The 21,305-nt window shown below is 41.0% G+C and overlaps 1 protein-coding gene across 1 annotated transcript in view; it reads left to right on the top strand.

The window, feature by feature from the left end:
- Positions 1-21,305, top strand: part of MICAL2 (microtubule associated monooxygenase, calponin and LIM domain containing 2) — a gene marked incomplete at its 3' end in the record, with an annotated part of 301,381 nt that overhangs the window by 113,776 nt on the left and 166,300 nt on the right. Inside the window, exon 3 of the mRNA XM_088460527.1 lies at positions 3,899-4,106. Coding sequence (XP_088316653.1) covers positions 3,899-4,106 — 208 coding nt within the window. The remainder of the gene's footprint in view (positions 1-3,898; positions 4,107-21,305) is intronic.

Raw genomic sequence — 21,305 nt, 5'->3', positions numbered from 1 at the left:
ATACAGCTATATAGTATGTATACTGCCCTTCTGTACAGAGAATGTTACTGTATATTACACAGAAAGCAGCTCACCCGCACATCGCTGACTTTCCTCCATAGTCACTGTACACATCTAACCGTCTGATACATCTATATAGTATGTATACTGCCCTTCTGTACAGAGAATGTTACTGTATATTAGAGAGAAAGCAGCTCACCCGCACATCGCTGACTTTCCTCCATAGTCACTGTACACATCTAACCGTCTGATACAGCTATATAGTATGTATACTGCCATTCTGTACAGAGAATGTTACTGTATATTACAGAGAAAGCAGCTCACCCACACATCCGACTTTCCTCCGTAGTCACTGTACACATCTAACGTCTGATACAGCTATATAGTATGTATACTGCCCTTCTGTACAGAGATTGTTACTGTATATTACAGAGAAAGCAGCTCACCCGCACATCCGACTTTCCTCCGTAGTCACTGTACACATCTAACGTCTGATACAGCTATATAGTATGTATACTGCCCTTCTGTACAGAGAATGTTACTGTATATTACAGAGAAAGCAGCTCACCCGCACATCCGACTTTCCTCCGTAGTCACTGTACACATCTAACGTCTGATACAGCTATATAGTATGTATACTGCCATTCTGTACAGAGAATGTTACTGTATATTAGAGAGAAAGCAGCTCACCCGCACATCACTGACTTTCCTCCATAGTCACTGTACACATCTAACTATCTGATACAGCTATATAGTATGTATACTGCCCTTCTGTACAGAGAATATTACTGTATATTAGAGAGAAAGCAGCTCACCCACACATCACTGACTTTCCTCCGTAGTCACTGTACACATCTAACATCTGATACAGCTATATAGTATGTATACTGCCCTTCTGTACAGAGAACGTAACTGTATATTACAGAGAAAGCAGCTCACCCGCACATCACTGACTTTCCTCCATAGTCACTGTACACATCTAACGTCTGATACAGCTATATAGTATGTATACTGCCCTTCTGTACAGAGAATGTTACTGTATATTACAGAGAAAGCAGCTCACCCGCACATCACTGACTTTCCTCCATAGTCACTGTACACATCTAACATCTGATACAGCTATATAGTATGTATACTGCCCTTCTGTACAGAGAATGTTACTGTATATTACAGAGAAAGCAGCTCACCCGCACATCCGACTTTCCTCCGTAGTCACTGTACACATCTAACGTCTGATACAGCTATATAGTATGTATACTGCCATTCTGTACAGAGAATGTTACTGTATATTAGAGAGAAAGCAGCTCACCCGCACATCACTGACTTTCCTCCATAGTCACTGTACACATCTAACTATCTGATACAGCTATATAGTATGTATACTGCCCTTCTGTACAGAGAATATTACTGTATATTAGAGAGAAAGCAGCTCACCCACACATCACTGACTTTCCTCCGTAGTCACTGTACACATCTAACATCTGATACAGCTATATAGTATGTATACTGCCCTTCTGTACAGAGAACGTAACTGTATATTACAGAGAAAGCAGCTCACCCGCACATCACTGACTTTCCTCCATAGTCACTGTACACATCTAACGTCTGATACAGCTATATAGTATGTATACTGCCCTTCTGTACAGAGAATGTTACTGTATATTACAGAGAAAGCAGCTCACCCGCACATCACTGACTTTCCTCCATAGTCACTGTACACATCTAACCGTCTGATACAGCTATATAGTATGTATACTGCCCTTCTGTACAGAGAATATTACTGTATATTAGAGAGAAAGCAGCTCACCCACACATCACTGACTTTCCTCCGTAGTCACTGTACACATCTAACATCTGATACAGCTATATAGTATGTATACTGCCCTTCTGTACAGAGAATATTACTGTATATTAGAGAGAAAGCAGCTCACCCACACATCACTGACTTTCCTCCGTAGTCACTGTACACATCTAACATCTGATACAGCTATATAGTATGTATACTGCCCTTCTGTACAGAGAATGTAACTGTATATTACAGAGAAAGCAGCTCACCCGCACATCACTGACTTTCCTCCATAGTCACTGTACACATCTAACGTCTGATACAGCTATATAGTATGTATACTGCCCTTCTGTACAGAGAATGTTACTGTATATTACAGAGAAAGCAGCTCACCCGCACATCGCTGACTTTCCTCCATAGTCACTGTACACATCTAACCGTCTGATACAGCTATATAGTATGTATACTGCCCTTCTGTACAGAGAATGTTACTGTATATTACAGAGAAAGCAGCTCACCCGCACATCACTGACTTTCCTCCGTAGTCACTGTACACATCTAACGTCTGATACAGCTATATAGTATGTATACTGCCATTCTGTACAGAGAATGTTACTGTATATTACAGAGAAAGCAGCTCACCCGCACATCACTGACTTTCCTCCGTAGTCACTGTACACATCTAATGTCTGATACAGCTATATAGTATGTATACTGCCCTTCTGTACAGAGAATATTACTGTATATTAGAGAGAAAGCAGCTCACCCACACATCACTGACTTTCCTCCGTAGTCACTGTACACATCTAACATCTGATACAGCTATATAGTATGTATACTGCCCTTCTGTACAGAGAATGTAACTGTATATTACAGAGAAAGCAGCTCACCCGCACATCACTGACTTTCCTCCATAGTCACTGTACACATCTAACGTCTGATACAGCTATATAGTATGTATACTTCCCTTCTGTACAGAGAATGTAACTGTATATTACACAGAAAGCAGCTCACCCGCACATCACTGACTTTCCTCCATAGTCACTGTACACATCTAACGTCTGATACAGCTATATAGTAGGAATACTGCCCTTTTGCACAGAGAATTTTATATTAGAGTATTATACTCTGCAGATAGATATATCTCAGATATATCAACCTACAGAATAGAAAAGAGCGGTTTATGAACTTAAAAAGGCTTCTATCTTAAAACAAGCAAATTACTATCCCCTCACCTTCCAACAACAGTACTTTAGTGTAAGACCCTGATTTGAGATCCTCATCATTTGCTGTAATTATCATGGTCTCAAATGTCAAAATATCAGGGACCTTCAACGCTGCACGGCTCTTTCCATAGCAGGGGGGGGGGGGGGGGTGAACGGACCCTCAACAGATGTTACTAAAATTCATTTTAAAGTGAAAAAATTATTTTCATGTTTATTATAGAAATATAAAATGACACAAGAATGCATGTGATGTACATTTATGTTTAACCTGTGTGTAGGATTGTTGGGGCTGCAGCCTTAGTGACACCGTTCTCTATGCTGCAAATATGTGTAGCCCTAATGATGCAATAATATTACTAGCCCTGTGTGTGTTCATCATCCGATCATACTACAGGTCCCAGTGTACAGCAAGTTGTAAATGACCCAGCCCTTCAATGACCAGCAGGGGATTTATTTTTACATAAAAATCTTAAAGGTGCCCACACAATGGACGACTCCCAAACCATGCGATGTTGTTAATGATTTCCCTTGAACTCCCTGGCAGTCCTGGACAAACGATATCTTGCATAAACTGTGCAATCTGACAAATGATCTGACCAACAACCTTAATCTCTTTAATGAGATTACCAGATCTCACTTACAGCAGGTAAGATCTGGCAAAGACATACGACCCGCGGGACCGGGCATCGGATAGTTATCGTTCCTGGAAGCTGCACGATTTGCATGTTTGTGTGGGCACTTTAAGACGCTATTGTATAGAGGGCATCCTAAAACGTATTACAGAAGGGCAAGATTTATTATGGATTTTAGTGATTATATTGACCTGTTTCAATGACCCTAACCCTTGTTCCTTTGGCCCTAATCCTCTCCTCTTTGTTTTGTCTAGTGTTTAATAATCGGAGGAGGCCCTTGTGGGCTCCGGACAGCCGTAGAACTTGCCTGCCTTGGAGCCAAAGTGGTTGTTGTGGAGAAGAGAGACACGTTTTCCCGGAACAATGTCCTCCACCTCTGGCCTTACACCATCCATGACCTCCGATGTCTCGGGGCCAAGAAGTTTTATGGCAAGTTTTGCGCAGGAGCCATAGACCATATTAGTAAGTGTCAGTTATGGAAACTGTATTACTGATGCCCTCAGGGACAATCCGAAAAATTCTGGGCCTGTGGCTGAAAATCGGGGGCACTTAGCTGCTATGGGCAATGTAAAGCCTTAATAAATATTTATGCCCACTAAGGGGCTGCAATTAACCTGACCCATAGGATTGAGAAAGAGAGGGTGTCGTCATTTTTTAACTTCTATAACGGATACACACATCACAAGTAGTATCTCATTCGAATCAGGCATTGGGCAGCCGTTTGCTCTCCTGCTGATGTGGAAATACAAGTCCCAGCATGCCAGCAGCGAGAGAGAAGGAAAGAACATTCATCCTATTACGGTCTCTCTATGCCGAGAGTTGTAGTATTACTAAAGCGACCAGGTAATGTGGAGTCACAACAGCTGGCTGACAAGGCATAATGGGATCTGTAGTTCCACACCAGCTGACGAGCCACAAGCTAACAAGCCCAGAGCGCCGTACAGAGAATATACAATGATATAACAAACATTACAGTATAGAAAATCAACAAACCATACACAGGGCAAAAACACATAACGGCGAGATGATTATACAACAGAGTGAGTGACAGATAGTAACAGTAGCGCTCAATGACCCCTGCGTCCTGGGACTGTAATAGCACACTGCAGACGGGGATAGTGGGTGGAGGGTCCTGCTGGTGACCACTTACAGCATAGGGGAAAACCTGCAGTGTAATGTGCGGAGTGTGAGCGATGTGATTGGTAATAAAGCCTCCAGAGTACATGTCAGGACTGGTGACCACTTACAGCATAGGGGGAAAACCTGCAGTGTAATGTGCGGAGTGTGAGAGGTGTGATTGGTAATAAAGCCTCCAGAGTACATGTCAGGACTGGTGACCACTTACAGCATAGGGGAAAACCTGCAGTGTAATGTGCGGAGTGTGAGTGGTATGATTGGTAATAAAGCCTCCAGAGTACATGTCAGGACTGGTGACCACTTACAGCATAGGGGGAAAACCTGCAGTGTAATGTGCGGAGTGTGAGCGATGTGATTGGTAATAAAGCCTCCAGAGTACATGTCAGGACAGGTGATCACTTACAGCATAGGGGAAAACCTGCAGTGTAATGTGCGGAGTGTGAGCGATGTGATTGGTAATAAAGCCTCCAGAGTACATGTCAGGACAGGTGATCACTTACAGCATAGGGGAAAACCTGCAGTGTAATGTGCGGAGTGTGAGCGATGTGATTGGTAATAAAGCCTCCAGAGTACATGTCAGGACTGGTGACCACTTACAGCATAGGGGGAAAACCTGCAGTGTAATGTGCGGAGTGTGAGAGGTGTGATTGGTAATAAAGCCTCCAGAGCACATGTCAGGACTGGTGACCACTTACAGTATAGGGGAAAACCTGCAGTGTAATGTGCGGAGTGTGAGTGGTGTGATTGGTAATAAAGCCTCCAGAGTACATGTCAGGACTGGTGACCACTTACAGCATAGGGGGAAAACCTGCAGTGTAATGTGCGGAGTGTGAGAGGTGTGATTGGTAATAAAGCCTCCAGAGCACATGTCAGGACTGGTGACCACTTACAGCATAGGGGGAAACCTGCAGTGTAATGTGCGGAGTGTGAGAGGTGTGATTGGTAATAAAGCCTCCAGAGCACATGTCAGGACTGGTGACCACTTACAGCATAGGGGAAAACCTGCAGTGTAATGTGCGGAGTGTGAGTGGTGTGATTGGTAATAAAGCCTCCAGAGCACATGTCAGGACTGGTGATCACTTACAGCATAGGGGGAAAACCTGCAGTGTAATGTGCGGAGTGTGAGTGGTGTGATTGGTAATAAAGCCTCTAGAGCAGATGTCAGGACTGGTGACCACTTACAGCATAGGGGAAAACCTGCAGTGTAATGTGCGGAGTGTGAGCGATGTGATTGGTAATAAAGCCTCTAGAGCAGATGTCAGGACTGGTGACCACTTACAGCATAGGGGAAAACCTGCAGTGTAATGTGCGGAGTGTGAGCGATGTGATTGGTAATAAAGTCTCCAGAGCACATGTCAGGACTGGTGACCACTTACAGCATAGGGGAAAACCTGCAGTGTAATGTGCGGAGTGTGAGCGATGTGATTGGTAATAAAGCCTCCAGAGTACATGTCAGGACTGGTGACCCCTTACAGCATAGGGGGAAACCTGCAGTGTAATGTGCGGAGTGTGAGAGGTGTGATTGGTAATAAAGCCTCCAGAGTACATGTCAGGACTGGTGACCACTTACAGCATAGGGGGAAAACCTGCAGTGTAATGTGCGGAGTGTGAGTGGTGTGATTGGTAATAAAGCCTCCAGAGTACATGTCAGGACTGGTGACCCCTTACAGCATAGGGGGAAACCTGCAGTGTAATGTGCGGAGTGTGAGTGGTGTGATTGGTAATAAAGCCTCCAGAGTACATGTCAGGACTGGTGACCCCTTACAGCATAGGGGGAAACCTGCAGTGTAATGTGCGGAGTGTGAGTGGTGTGATTGGTAATAAAGCCTCCAGAGTACATGTCAGGACTGGTGACCCCTTACAGCATAGGGGGAAACCTGCAGTGTAATGTGCGGAGTGTGAGCGATGTGATTGGTAATAAAGCCTCCAGAGCACATGTCAGGACTGGTGACCACTTATAGCATAGGGGGAAAACCTGCAGTTGAATGTGCGGAGTGTGAGAGGTGTGATTGGTAATAAAGCCTCTAGAGCACATGTCAGGACTGGTGACCACTTATAGCATAGGGGAAAACCTGCAGTGTAATGTGCGGAGTGTGAGAGGTGTGATTGGTAATAAAGCCTCCAGAGCACATGTCAGGACTGGTGACCACTTATAGCATAGGGGGAAAACCTGCAGTGTAATGTGCGGAGTGTGAGTGGTGTGATTGGTAATAAATCCTCTAGAGCACATGTCAGGACTGGTGACCACTTATAGCATAGGGGGAAACCTGCAGTGTAATGTGCGGAGTGTGATTGGTAATAAAGCCTCCAGAGCACATGTCAGGACTGGTGACCACTTATAGCATAGGGGAAAACCTACAGTGTAATGTGCGGAGTGTGAGAGGTGTGATTGGTAATAAAGCCTCCAGAGCACATGTCAGGACTGGTGAACAGTGATCGGGATCTTATGCAAACAAAAAGTTTCTCTGCTAAACCGGTGGAGCGAGATTCATGTACAGGGGAGCAGAGAGGGGCACTTTCAGGTGTACAAAGACTGAATGGAAATGAATGACAGATTAGAGGGAAATAGTAATACTGCATAGAAAGTTCATGTTACATACATGTCATGTACTGTTACATGCATGTAGCTGTACCGTCAGATCAGTGTGACGCAGGACAGACCCTCCCAACTGTCCCAGCTGTTGGGACAGTCCAGTAAAATCAGGACAATAGGCAGTGGGTCCCTCTCTCTCTCCTACCTGCTCCTTGCATAGCTGATGCTGCGGTGCTTGATGCTCGGCTGCGGTCTGTCTGGATCCTAGAAATGTTGGGTTCTGTATGGGAGAAGGATAGGCGCATCAGATACGGGAAGCACAGCAGCGAGGGTCTTCTTCTCTCCCACCAACCAGCCCAGCATTCATCCAATAGCATTTACTAAGGCCTCACTCCTGACAGCCAGCACATTACACTAATAGGATTCACATCTAGTAATACATCTATAACTATAGCTTCTTCCGTCTCTAATTACATCTACATCTATTACCCCCCCCATTATATACTACAGCAACAAGCAGCCCAGTCACCCCCCCTCTATACTAATAGTATTCACATCTAGTAATACATCTATAACTACAGCTTCTTCCGTCTCTAATTACATCTACATCTATTACCCCCCCCCATTATATACTACAGCAACAAGCAGCCCAGTCACCCCCCCTATATACTAATAGTATTCACATCTAGTAATACATCTATAGCTATAGCTTCTTCCGTCTCTAATTACATCTACATCTATTACCCCCCCATTATATACTACAGCAACAAGCAGCCCAGTCACCCCACCTATATACTAATAGGATTCACATCTAGTAATACATCTATAACTATAGCTTCTTCCGTCTCTAATTACATCTACATCTATTACCCCCCCATTATATACTACAGCAACAAGCAGCCCAGTCACCCCCCCTATATACTAATACTATTCACATCTAGTAATACATCTATAACTATAGCTTCTTCCGTCTCTAATTACATCTACATCTATTACCCCCCCCATTATATACTACAGCAACAAGCAGCCCAGTCACCACCCCTCTATACTAATAGTATTCACATCTAGTAATACATCTATAACTATAGCTTCTTCCGTCTCTAATTACATCTACATCTATTACCCCCCCCATTATATACTACAGCAACAAGCAGCCCAGTCACCCCCCCTATATACTAATAGGATTCACATCTAGTAATACATCTATAACTATAGCTTCTTCCGTCTCTAATTACATCTACATCTATTACCCCCCCATTATATACTACAGCAACAAGCAGCCCAATCACCCCCCCCTATATACTAATAGTATTCACATCAAGTAATACATCTATAACTATAGCTTCTTCCGTCTCTAATTACATCTACATGTATTACCCCCCCCATTATATACTACAGCAACAAGCAGCCCAGTCACCCCCCCATATACTAATAGTATTCACATCTAGTAATACATCTATAACTATAGCTTCTTCCATCTCTAATTACATCTACATGTATTACCCCCCCATTATATACTACAGCAACAAGCAGCCCAGTCACCCCCCCTATATACTAATAGGATTCACATCTAGTAATACATCTATAACTATAGATTCTTCCGTCTCTAATTATATCTACATGTATTACCCCCCCCCCATTATATACTACAGCAACAAGCAGCCCAGTCACCCCCCCATATACTAATAGTATTCACATCTAGTAATACATCTATAACTATAGCTTCTTCCATCTCTAATTACATCTACATCTATTACCCCCCCATTATATACTACAGCAACAAGCAGCCGAGTCACCACCCCCCTATATACTAATAGTATTCACATCTAGTAATACATCTATAACTATAGCTTCTTCCATCTCTAATTACATCTACATCTATTACCCCCCCATTATATACTACAGCAACAAGCAGCCCAGTCACCCCCCCTATATACTAATAGGATTCACATCTAGTAATACATCTATAACTATAGCTTCTTCCGTCTCTAATTACATCTACATGTATTACTCCCCCCCATTATATACTACAGCAACAAGCAGCCCAGTCACCCCCCCTATATACTAATAGTATTCACATCTAGTAATACATCTATAGCTATAGCTTCTTCCGTCTCTAATTACATCTACATCTATTACCCCCCCCATTATATACAACAGCAACAAGCAGCCCAGTCACCCCCCTTATATACTAATAGTATTCACATCTAGTAATACATCTATAACTATAGCTTCTGCCGTCTCTAATTACATCTACATCTATTACCCCCCCATTATATACTACAGCAACAAGCAGCCCAGTCACCACCCCTCTATACTAATAGTATTCACATCTAGTAATACATCTATAACTATAGCTTCTTCCGTCTCTAATTACATCTACATCTATTACCCCCCCATTATATACTACAGCAACAAGCAGCCCAGTCACCCCCCCTATATACTAATAGGATTCACATCTAGTAATACATCTATAACTATAGCTTCTTCCGTCTCTAATTACATCTACATCTATTACCCCCCCATTATATACTACAGCAACAAGCAGCCCAGTCACCCCCCTATATACTAATAGTATTCACATCTAGTAATACATCTATAACTATAGCTTCTTCCATCTCTAATTACATCTACATCTATTACCCCCCCCATTATATACTACAGCAACAAGCAGCCCAGTCACCCCCCCTATATACTAATACTATTCACATCTAGTAATACATCTATAACTATAGCTTCTTCTGTCTCTAATTACATCTACATCTATTACCCCCCCCATTATATACTACAGCAACAAGCAGCCCAGTCACCCCCCCCTATATACTAATAGTATTCACATCTAGTAATACATCTATAACTATAGCTTCTTCCGTCTCTAATTACATCTACATCTATTACCCCCCCATTATATACTACAGCAACAAGCAGCCCAGTCACCCCCCCTATATACTAATAGTATTCACATCTAGTAATACATCTATAACTATAGCTTCTTCTGTCTCTAATTACATCTACATCTATTACCCCCCCCCATTATATACTACAGCAACAAGCAGCCCAGTCACCCCCCCTATATACTAATAGTATTCACATCTAGTAATACATCTATAACTATAGCTTCTTCCATCTCTAATTACATCTACATCTATTACCTCCCCCCATTATATACTACAGCAACAAGCAGCCCAGTCACCCCCCCTATATACTAATAGGATTCACATCTAGTACTACATCTATAACTATAGCTTCTTCCGTCTCTAATTACATCTACATCTATTACCCCCCCCATTATATACCACAGCAACAAGCAGCCCAGTCACCCCCCCTATATACTAATAGTATTCACATCTAGTAATACATCTATAACTATAGCTTCTTCCGTCTCTAATTACATCTACATCTATTACCCCCCCCATTATATACTACAGCAACAAGCAGCCCAGTCACCCCCCCTATATACTAATAGTATTCACATCTAGTAATACATCTATAACTATAGCTTCTTCTATCTCTAATTACATCTACATCTATTACCCCCCCCCCATTATATACTACAGCAACAAGCAGCCCAGTCACCCCCCCTATATACTAATACTATTCACATCTAGTAATACATCTATAACTATAGCTTCTTCTGTCTCTAATTACATCTATTACCCCCCCCCATTATATACTACAGCAACAAGCAGCCCAGTCACCCCCCCTATATACTAATAGTATTCACATCTAGTAATACATCTATAACTATAGCTTCTTCCGTCTCTAATTACATCTACATCTATTACCCCCCCATTATATACTACAGCAACAAGCAGCCCAGTCACCCCCCCCCCTATATACTAATAGTATTCACATCTAGTAATACATCTATAACTATAGCTTCTTCCGTCTCTAATTACATCTACATCTATTACCCCCCCATTATATACTACAGCAACAAGCAGCCCAGTCACCCCCCCTATATACTAATAGTATTCACATCTAGTAATACATCTATAACTATAGCTTCTTCCGTCTCTAATTACATCTACATCTATTACCCCCCCATTATATACTACAGCAACAAGCAGCCCAGTCAACCCCCCTATATACTAATAGTATTCACATCTAGTAATACATCTATAACTATAGCTTCTTCTGTCTCTAATTACATCTACATCTATTACCCCCCCCATTATATACTACAGCAACAAGCAGCCCAGTCACCCCCCCCCTATATACTAATAGGATTCACATCTAGTAATACATCTATAGCTATAGCTTCTTCCGTCTCTAATTACATCTACATCTATTACCCCCCCCATTATATACTACAGCAACAAGCAGCCCAGTCACCCCCCCTATATACTAATAGGATTCACATCTAGTAATACATCTATAACTATAGCTTCTTCCGTCTCTAATTACATCTACATCTATTACCCCCCCCCCATTATATACTACAGCAACAAGCAGCCCAGTCACCCCCCCTATATACTAATAGGATTCACATCTAGTAATACATCTATAACTATAGCTTCTTCCGTCTCTAATTACATCTACATCTATTACCCCCCCCCCATTATATACTACAGCAACAAGCAGCCCAGTCACCCCCCCTATATACTAATAGGATTCACATCTAGTAATACATCTATAACTATAGCTTCTTCTGTCTCTAATTACATCTACATGTATTACCCCCCCATTATATACTACAGCAACAAGCAGCCCAGTCACCCCCCCTATATACTAATAGTATTCACATCTAGTAATACATCTATAACTATAGCTTCTTCCGTCTCTAATTACATCTATTACCCCCCCCCATTATATACTACAGCAACAAGCAGCCCAGTCACCCCCCCGAAATACTAATAGTATTCACATCTAGTAAAACATCTATAACTATAGCTTCTTCCGTCTCTAATTACATCTACATCTATTACCCCCCCATTATATACTACAGCAACAAGCAGCCCAGTCACCCCCCCAATATACTAATAGTATTCACATCTAGTAATACATCTATAACTATAGCTTCTTCCGTCTCTAATTACATCTACATCTATTACCCCCCCATTATATACTACAGCAACAAGCAGCCCAGTCACCCCCCCAATATACTAATAGTATTCACATCTAGTAATACATCTATAACTATAGCTTCTTCCATCTCTAATTACATCTACATCTATTACCCCCCCCATTATATACTACAGCAACAAGCAGCCCAGTCACCCCCCCTATATACTAATAGGATTCACATCTAGTAATACATCTATAACTATAGCTTCTTCCGTCTCTAATTACATCTACATGTATTACCCCCCCCATTATATACTACAGCAACAAGCAGCCCAGTCACCACCCCCCTATATACTAATAGGATTCACATCTAGTAATACATCTATAACTATAGCTTCTTCCGTCTCTAATTACATCTACATCTATTACCCCCCCCCATTATATACTACAGCAACAAGCAGCCCAGTCACCCACCCTATATACTAATAGGATTCACATCTAGTAATACATCTATAACTATAGCTTCTTCTGTCTCTAATTACATCTACATCTATTACCCCCCCCATTATATACTACAGCAACAAGCAGCCCAGTCACCCCCCCTATATACTAATAGTATTCACATCTAGTAATACATCTATAACTATAGCTTCTTCCGTCTCTAATTACATCTATTACCCCCCCCCCCATTATATACTACAGCAACAAGCAGCCCAGTCACCCCCCCGAAATACTAATAGTATTCACATCTAGTAAAACATCTATAACTATAGCTTCTTCCGTCTCTAATTACATCTACATCTATTACCCCCCCATTATATACTACAGCAATAAGCAGCCCAGTCACCCCCCCTATATACTAATAGTATTCACATCTAGTAATACATCTATAACTATAGCTTCTTCCGTCTCTAATTACATCTACATCTATTACCCCCCCATTATATACTACAGCAACAAGCAGCCCAGTCACCCCCCCTATATACTAATAGTATTCACATCTAGTAAAACATCTATAACTATAGCTTCTTCCGTCTCTAATTACATCTACATCTATTACCCCCCCCATTATATACTACAGCAAGAAGCAGCCCAGTCACCCCCCCCTATATACTAATAGTATTCACATCTAGTAATACATCTATAACTATAGCTTCTTCTGTCTCTAATTACATCTACATCTATTACCCCCCCCATTATATACTACAGCAACAAGCAGCCCAGTCAACCCCCCTATATACTAATAGTATTCACATCTAGTAAAACATCTATAACTATAGCTTCTTCCATCTCTAATTACATCTATTACCCCCCCATTATATACTACAGCAACAAGCAGCCCAGTCACCCCCCCAATATACTAATAGTATTCACATCTAGTAATACATCTATAACTATAGCTTCTTCTGTCTCTAATTACATCTATTACCCCCCCCATTATATACTACAGCAACAAGCAGCCCAGTCACCCCCCTATATACTAATAGGATTCACATCTAGTAATACATCTATAACTATAGCTTCTTCCATCTCTAATTACATCTACATCTATTACCCCCCCCATTATATACTACAGCAACAAGCAGCCCAGTCACCCCCCCTATATACTAATAGTATTCACATCTAGTAATACATCTATAACTATAGCTTCAGCCGTCTATAATTACATCTACATCTATTACCCCCCCCATTATATACCACAGCAACAAGCAGCCCAGTCACCCCCCCTATATACTAATAGGATTCACATCTAGTAATACATCTATAACTATAGCTTCTTCCGTCTCTAATTACATCTATTACCCCCGCATTATATACTACAGCAATAAGCAGCCCAGTCACCCCCCCTATATACTAATAGTATTCACATCTAGTAATACATCTATTACCCCCCCCATTATATACTACAGCAACAAGCAGCCCAGTCACCCCCCCTATATACTAATAGGATTCACATCTAGTAATACATCTATAACTATAGCTTCTTCCATCTCTAATTACATCTACATCTATTACCCCCCCCATTATATACTACAGCAACAAGCAGCCCAGTCACCCCCCCTATATACTAATAGGATTCACATCTAGTAATACATCTATAACTATAGCTTCTTCCGTCTCTAATTACATCTACATCTATTACCCCCCCATTATATACTACAGCAACAAGCAGCCCAGTCACCCCCCCGATATACTAATAGTATTCACATCTAGTAATACATCTATAACTATAGCTTCTTCCGTCTCTAATTACATCTACATCTATTACCCCCCCATTATATACTACAGCAACAAGCAGCCCAGTCACCCCCCCTATATACTAATAGTATTCACATCTAGTAATACATCTATAACTATAGCTTCTTCTGTCTCTAATTACATCTACATCTATTACCCCCCCCATTATATACTACAGCAACAAGCAGCCCAGTCACCCCCCCTATATACTAATAGTATTCACATCAAGTAATACATCTATAACTATAGCTTCTTCCGTCTCTAATTACATCTACATCTATTACCCCCCCCCATTATATACTACAGCAACAAGCAGCCCAGTCACCCCCCCCCTATATACTAATAGGATTCACATCTAGTAATACATCTATAGCTATAGCTTCTTCCGTCTCTAATTACATCTACATCTATTACCCCCCCCCATTATATACTACAGCAACAAGCAGCCCAGTCACCCCCCCTATATACTAATAGGATTCACATCTAGTAATACATCTATAACTATAGCTTCTTCTGTCTCTAATTACATCTACATGTATTACCCCCCCATTATATACTACAGCAACAAGCAGCCCAGTCACCCCCCCTATATACTAATAGTATTCACATCTAGTAATACATCTATAACTATAGCTTCTTCCGTCTCTAATTACATCTATTACCCCCCCCCATTATATACTACAGCAACAAGCATCCCAGTCACCCCCCCGAAATACTAATAGTATTCACATCTAGTAAAACATCTATAACTATAGCTTCTTCCGTCTCTAATTACATCTACATCTATTACCCCCCCATTATATACTACAGCAACAAGCAGCCCAGTCACCCCCCCAATATACTAATAGTATTCACATCTAGTAATACATCTATAACTATAGCTTCTTCCATCTCTAATTACATCTACATCTATTACCCCCCCATTATATACTACAGCAACAAGCAGCCCAGTCACCCCCCCCTATATACTAATAGGATTCACATCTAGTAATACATCTATAACTATAGCTTCTTCCGTCTCTAATTACATCTACATGTATTACCCCCCCCCATTATATACTACAGCAACAAGCAGCCCAGTCACCACCCCCCTATATACTAATAGGATTCACATCTAGTAATACATCTATAACTATAGCTTCTTCCGTCTCTAATTACATCTACATCTATTACCCCCCCCATTATATACTACAGCAACAAGCAGCCCAGTCACCCACCCTATATACTAATAGGATTCACATCTAGTAATACATCTATAACTATAGCTTCTTCTGTCTCTAATTACATCTACATCTATTACCCCCCCCATTATATACTACAGCAACAAGCAGCCCAGTCACCCCCCCTATATACTAATAGTATTCACATCTAGTAATACATCTATAACTATAGCTTCTTCCGTCTCTAATTACATCTATTACCCCCCCCCATTATATACTACAGCAACAAGCAGCCCAGTCACCCCCCCGAAATACTAATAGTATTCACATCTAGTAAAACATCTATAACTATAGCTTCTTCCGTCTCTAATTACATCTACATCTATTACCCCCCCCATTATATACTACAGCAATAAGCAGCCCAGTCACCCCCCCTATATACTAATAGTATTCACATCTAGTAATACATCTATAACTATAGCTTCTTCCGTCTCTAATTACATCTACATCTATTACCCCCCCCATTATATACTACAGCAACAAGCAGCCCAGTCACCCCCCCTATATACTAATAGTATTCACATCTAGTAAAACATCTATAACTATAGCTTCTTCCGTCTCTAATTACATCTACATCTATTACCCCCCCATTATATACTACAGCAACAAGCAGCCCAGTCACCCCCCCCTATATACTAATAGTATTCACATCTAGTAATACATCTATAACTATAGCTTCTTCTGTCTCTAATTACATCTACATCTATTACCCCCCCCATTATATACTACAGCAACAAGCAGCCCAGTCACCCCCCCTATATACTAATAGTATTCACATCTAGTAAAACATCTATAACTATAGCTTCTTCCATCTCTAATTACATCTATTACCCCCCCATTATATACTACAGCAACAAGCAGCCCAGTCACCCCCCCCTATATACTAATAGTATTCACATCTAGTAATACATCTATAACTATAGCTTCTTCTGTCTCTAATTACATCTATTACCCCCCCATTATATACTACAGCAACAAGCAGCCCAGTCACCCCCCTATATACTAATAGGATTCACATCTAGTAATACATCTATAACTATAGCTTCTTCCATCTCTAATTACATCTACATCTATTACCCCCCCCATTATATACTACAGCAACAAGCAGCCCAGTCACCCCCCCTATATACTAATAGGATTCACATCTAGTAATACATCTATAACTATAGCTTCTTCCGTCTCTAATTACATCTATTACCCCCGCATTATATACTACAGCAATAAGCAGCCCAGTCACCCCCCCTATATACTAATAGTATTCACATCTAGTAATACATCTATTACCCCCCCCATTATATACTACAGCAACAAGCAGCCCAGTCACCCCCCCTATATACTAATAGGATTCACATCTAGTAATACATCTATAACTATAGCTTCTTCCATCTCTAATTACATCTACATCTATTACCCCCCCCATTATATACTACAGCAACAAGCAGCCCAGTCACCCCCCCTATATACTAATAGGATTCACATCTAGTAATACATCTATAACTATAGCTTCTTCCGTCTCTAATTACATCTACATCTATTACCCCCCCATTATATACTACAGCAACAAGCAGCCCAGTCACCCCCCCGATATACTAATAGTATTCACATCTAGTAATACATCTATAACTATAGCTTCTTCCGTCTCTAATTACATCTACATCTATTACCCCCCCATTATATAATACAGCAACAAGCAGCCCAGTCACCCCCCCTATATACTAATAGTATTCACATCTAGTAATACATCTATAACTATAGCTTCTTCCGTCTCTAATTACATCTACATCTATTACCCCCCCATTATATACTACAGCAACAAGCAGCCCAGTCACCCCCCCTATATACTAATACTATTCACATCTAGTAATACATCTATAACTATAGCTTCTGCCGTCTCTAATTAAATCTACATCTATTACCCCCCCATTATATACTACAGCAACAAGCAGCCCAGTCACCCCCCCTATATACTAATAGTATTCACATCTAGTAATACATCTATAACTATAGCTTCTGCCGTCTCTAATTACATCTCCATCTATTACCCCCCCCATTATATACTACAGCAACAAGCAGCCCAGTCACCCCCCCTATATACTAATACTATTCACATCTAGTAATACATCTATAACTATAGCTTCTGCTGTCTCTAATTACATCTATTACCCCCCCATTATATACTACAGCAACAAGCAGCCCAGTCACCCCCCCTTATATACTAATAGTATTCACATCTAGTAATACATGTATAACTATAGCTTCTGCCGTCTCTAATTACATCTCCATCTATTACCCCCCCCATTATATACTACAGCAACAAGCAGCCCAGTCACCCCCCCTATATACTAATAGTATTCACATCTAGTAATACATCTATAACTATAGCTTCTTCCGTCTCTAATTACATCTACATCTATTACCCCCCCATTATATACTACAGCAACAAGCAGCCCAGTCACCACCCCTCTATACTAATAGTATTCACATCTAGTAATACATCTATAACTATAGCTTCTGCCGTCTCTAATTACATCTCCATCTATTACCCCCCCCATTATATACTACAGCAACAAGCAGCCCAGTCACCCCCCCAATATACTAATAGTATTCACATCTAGTAATACATCTATAACTATAGCTTCTTCCGTCTCTAATTACATCTACATCTATTACCCCCCCCATTATATACTACAGCAACAAGCAGCCCAGTCACCCCCCCTATATACTAATAGTATTCACATCTAGTAATACATCTATAACTATAGCTTCTTCCGTCTCTAATTACATCTACATCTATTACCCCCCCATTATATACTACAGCAACAAGCAGCCCAGTCACCCCCCCTATATACTAATAGGATTCACATCTAGTAATACATCTATAACTATAGCTTCTTCTGTCTCTAATTACATCTACATCTATTACCCCCCCATTATATACTACAGCAACAAGCAGCCCAGTCACCCCCCCTATATACTAATAGTATTCACATCTAGTAATACATCTATAACTATAGCTTCTTCTGTCTCTAATTACATCTACATCTATTACCCCCCCCCATTATATACCACAGCAACAAGCAGCCCAGTCACCCCCCCTATATACTAATAGGATTCACATCTAGTAATACATCTATAACTATAGCTTCTTCCGTCTCTAATTACATCTACATCTATTACCCCCCCCATTATATACTACAGCAACAAGCAGCCCAGTCACCCCCCATTACATTATATACTACAGCAACAAGCAGCCCAGTCATCCCCCCTATATACTAATAGTATTCACATCTAGTAATACATCTATAACTATAGCTTCTTCCGTCTCTAATTACATCTACATCTATTACCCCCCCATTATATACTACAGCAACAAGCAGCCCAGTCACCCCCCCTATATACTAATAGTATTCACATCTAGTAATACATCTATAACTATAGCTTCTTCCGTCTCTAATTACATCTACATCTATTACCCCCCCATTATATACTACAGCAACAAGCAGCCCAGTCACCCCCCCCCATATACTAATAGGATTCACATCTAGTAATACATCTATTACCCCCCCATTATATACTACAGCAACAAGCAGCCCAGTCACCCCCCCTATATACTAATAGTATTCACATCTAGTACTACATCTATAACTATAGCTTCTTCCGTCTCTAATTACATCTACATCTATTACCCCCCCCATTATATACTACAGCAACAAGCAGCCCAGTCACCCCCCCCTATATTCTAATAGTATTCACATCTAGTAATACATCTATAACTATAGCTTCTTCCGTCTCTAATTACATCTACAGTCAGGTCCATAAATATTGGGACATTGACAGAATTTTCTTATTTTGGCCTCTATTCACCACCACAATGGCTTTGAAATGAAACAAACAAGATGTGCTTTACCTGCAGACTTTCAGATTTAATTTGAGGGTAATTACATCCAAATCAGGTGAACGGTGTAGGAATTACAACGGTTTCTATATGTGCCTCCCACTTTTTAAGGGCCAAAAGTAATGGGACAAACTAAACAATCCTAAATCTAACTTTCACTTTCTAATACTTTGTTGCAAATCCTTTCCAGGCAATTACAGCCTGAAGTCTGGAACGCATAGACATCACCAGACGCTGGGTTTCATCCCTGGTGATGCTCTGCCAGGCCTCTACTGCAAATGTCTTCAGTTCCTGCTTGTTCTTGGGGCATTTTCCCTTCAGTTTTGTCTTCATCAAGTGAAATGCATGCTCAATCAGATTCAGGTCAGGGGATTGACTTGGCCATTGCATAACATTCCACTTTTTATCCTTAAAAAACTCATTGGTTGCTTTTGCAGTATGCTTCGGGTCATTGTCCATCTGCACTGTGAAGCGCTGTCCAATGAGTTCTGAAGCATTTGACTGAATATGAGCATATAATATTGCCCGATACACTTCAGAATTCATTCTGCTGCTTTTGTCAGCAGTCACATCAACAATAAATACAAGGGAGCTAGTTCCATTGGCAGCCATACATGCCCATGCCATGACACTACCACCACCATGCTTCACTGATGAGGTGGTATATTTTGGATCATGAACAGTTCCTTTCCTTCTCTTCCCATCACTCTAGCACAAGTTGATCTTTGTCTCATCTGTCAATAGGATGTTGTTCCAAAACTGTAATGGCTTTTTTAGATGTTGTTTGGTAAACTCTAATCTGGTCTTCCTGTTTTTGAGGCTCACCAATGGTTTACATCTTGTGGTGAACCCTCTATATTCACTCTTGTGAAGTCTTCTCTTGATTGTTGACTTTGACACATATACACCTACCTCCTGGAGAGTGTTCTTGATTTGGCCAACTGTTGTGAAGGGGTTTTTCTTCACCAGGGAAATAATTCTTCCGTCATCCACCACAGTTGTTTTCCGTGGTCTTCCGGTGTTGCTGAGCTCTCCGGTGCGTTCTTTCTTTTTAAGAATGTTCCAAACAGTTGATTTGGCCACACCTAATGTTTTTGCTATCTCTCTGATGGGTTTGTTTTGATTTTTCAGCCTAATGATGGCTTGCTTCACTGATAGTGACAGCTCTTTGGATCTCGTATTGAGAGTTGACAGCAACCGATTCCAAATGCAAATGTCACACCTAGAATCAACTCCAGACCTTTTACCTGCTTAATTGATAATGAAATAACGAGGGAATAGCCCACACCTGTCCATGAAATAGCTTTTGAGTTGATAGTCCCATTACTTCTGGCCCCTTAAAAAGTGGGAGGCACATATTGAAACTGTTGTAATTCCTACACCGTTCACCTGATTTGGATGTAATTACCCTCAAATTAAATCTGAAAGTCTGCAGTTAAAGCACATCTTGTTTGTTTCATTTCAAAGCCATTGTGGTGGTGAATAGAGGGCAAAATCTGAAAATTCTGTCAATGTCCCAATATTTATGGACCTGACTGTACATCTATTACCCCCCCATTATATACTACAGCAACAAGCAGCCCAGTCACCCCCCCTATATACTAATAGTATTCACATCTAGTAATACATCT

The sequence above is a fragment of the Taudactylus pleione genome, unplaced genomic scaffold, assembly GCF_031769625.1.
Source record: "Taudactylus pleione unplaced genomic scaffold, aTauple2 ptg000047l, whole genome shotgun sequence".
NCBI classification, from domain to species: Eukaryota; Metazoa; Chordata; class Amphibia; order Anura; family Myobatrachidae; genus Taudactylus; species Taudactylus pleione.
The sequence above is the reverse complement of the archived record's forward strand: the minus strand, read 5'-3'. Positions and strand labels throughout refer to the sequence as shown.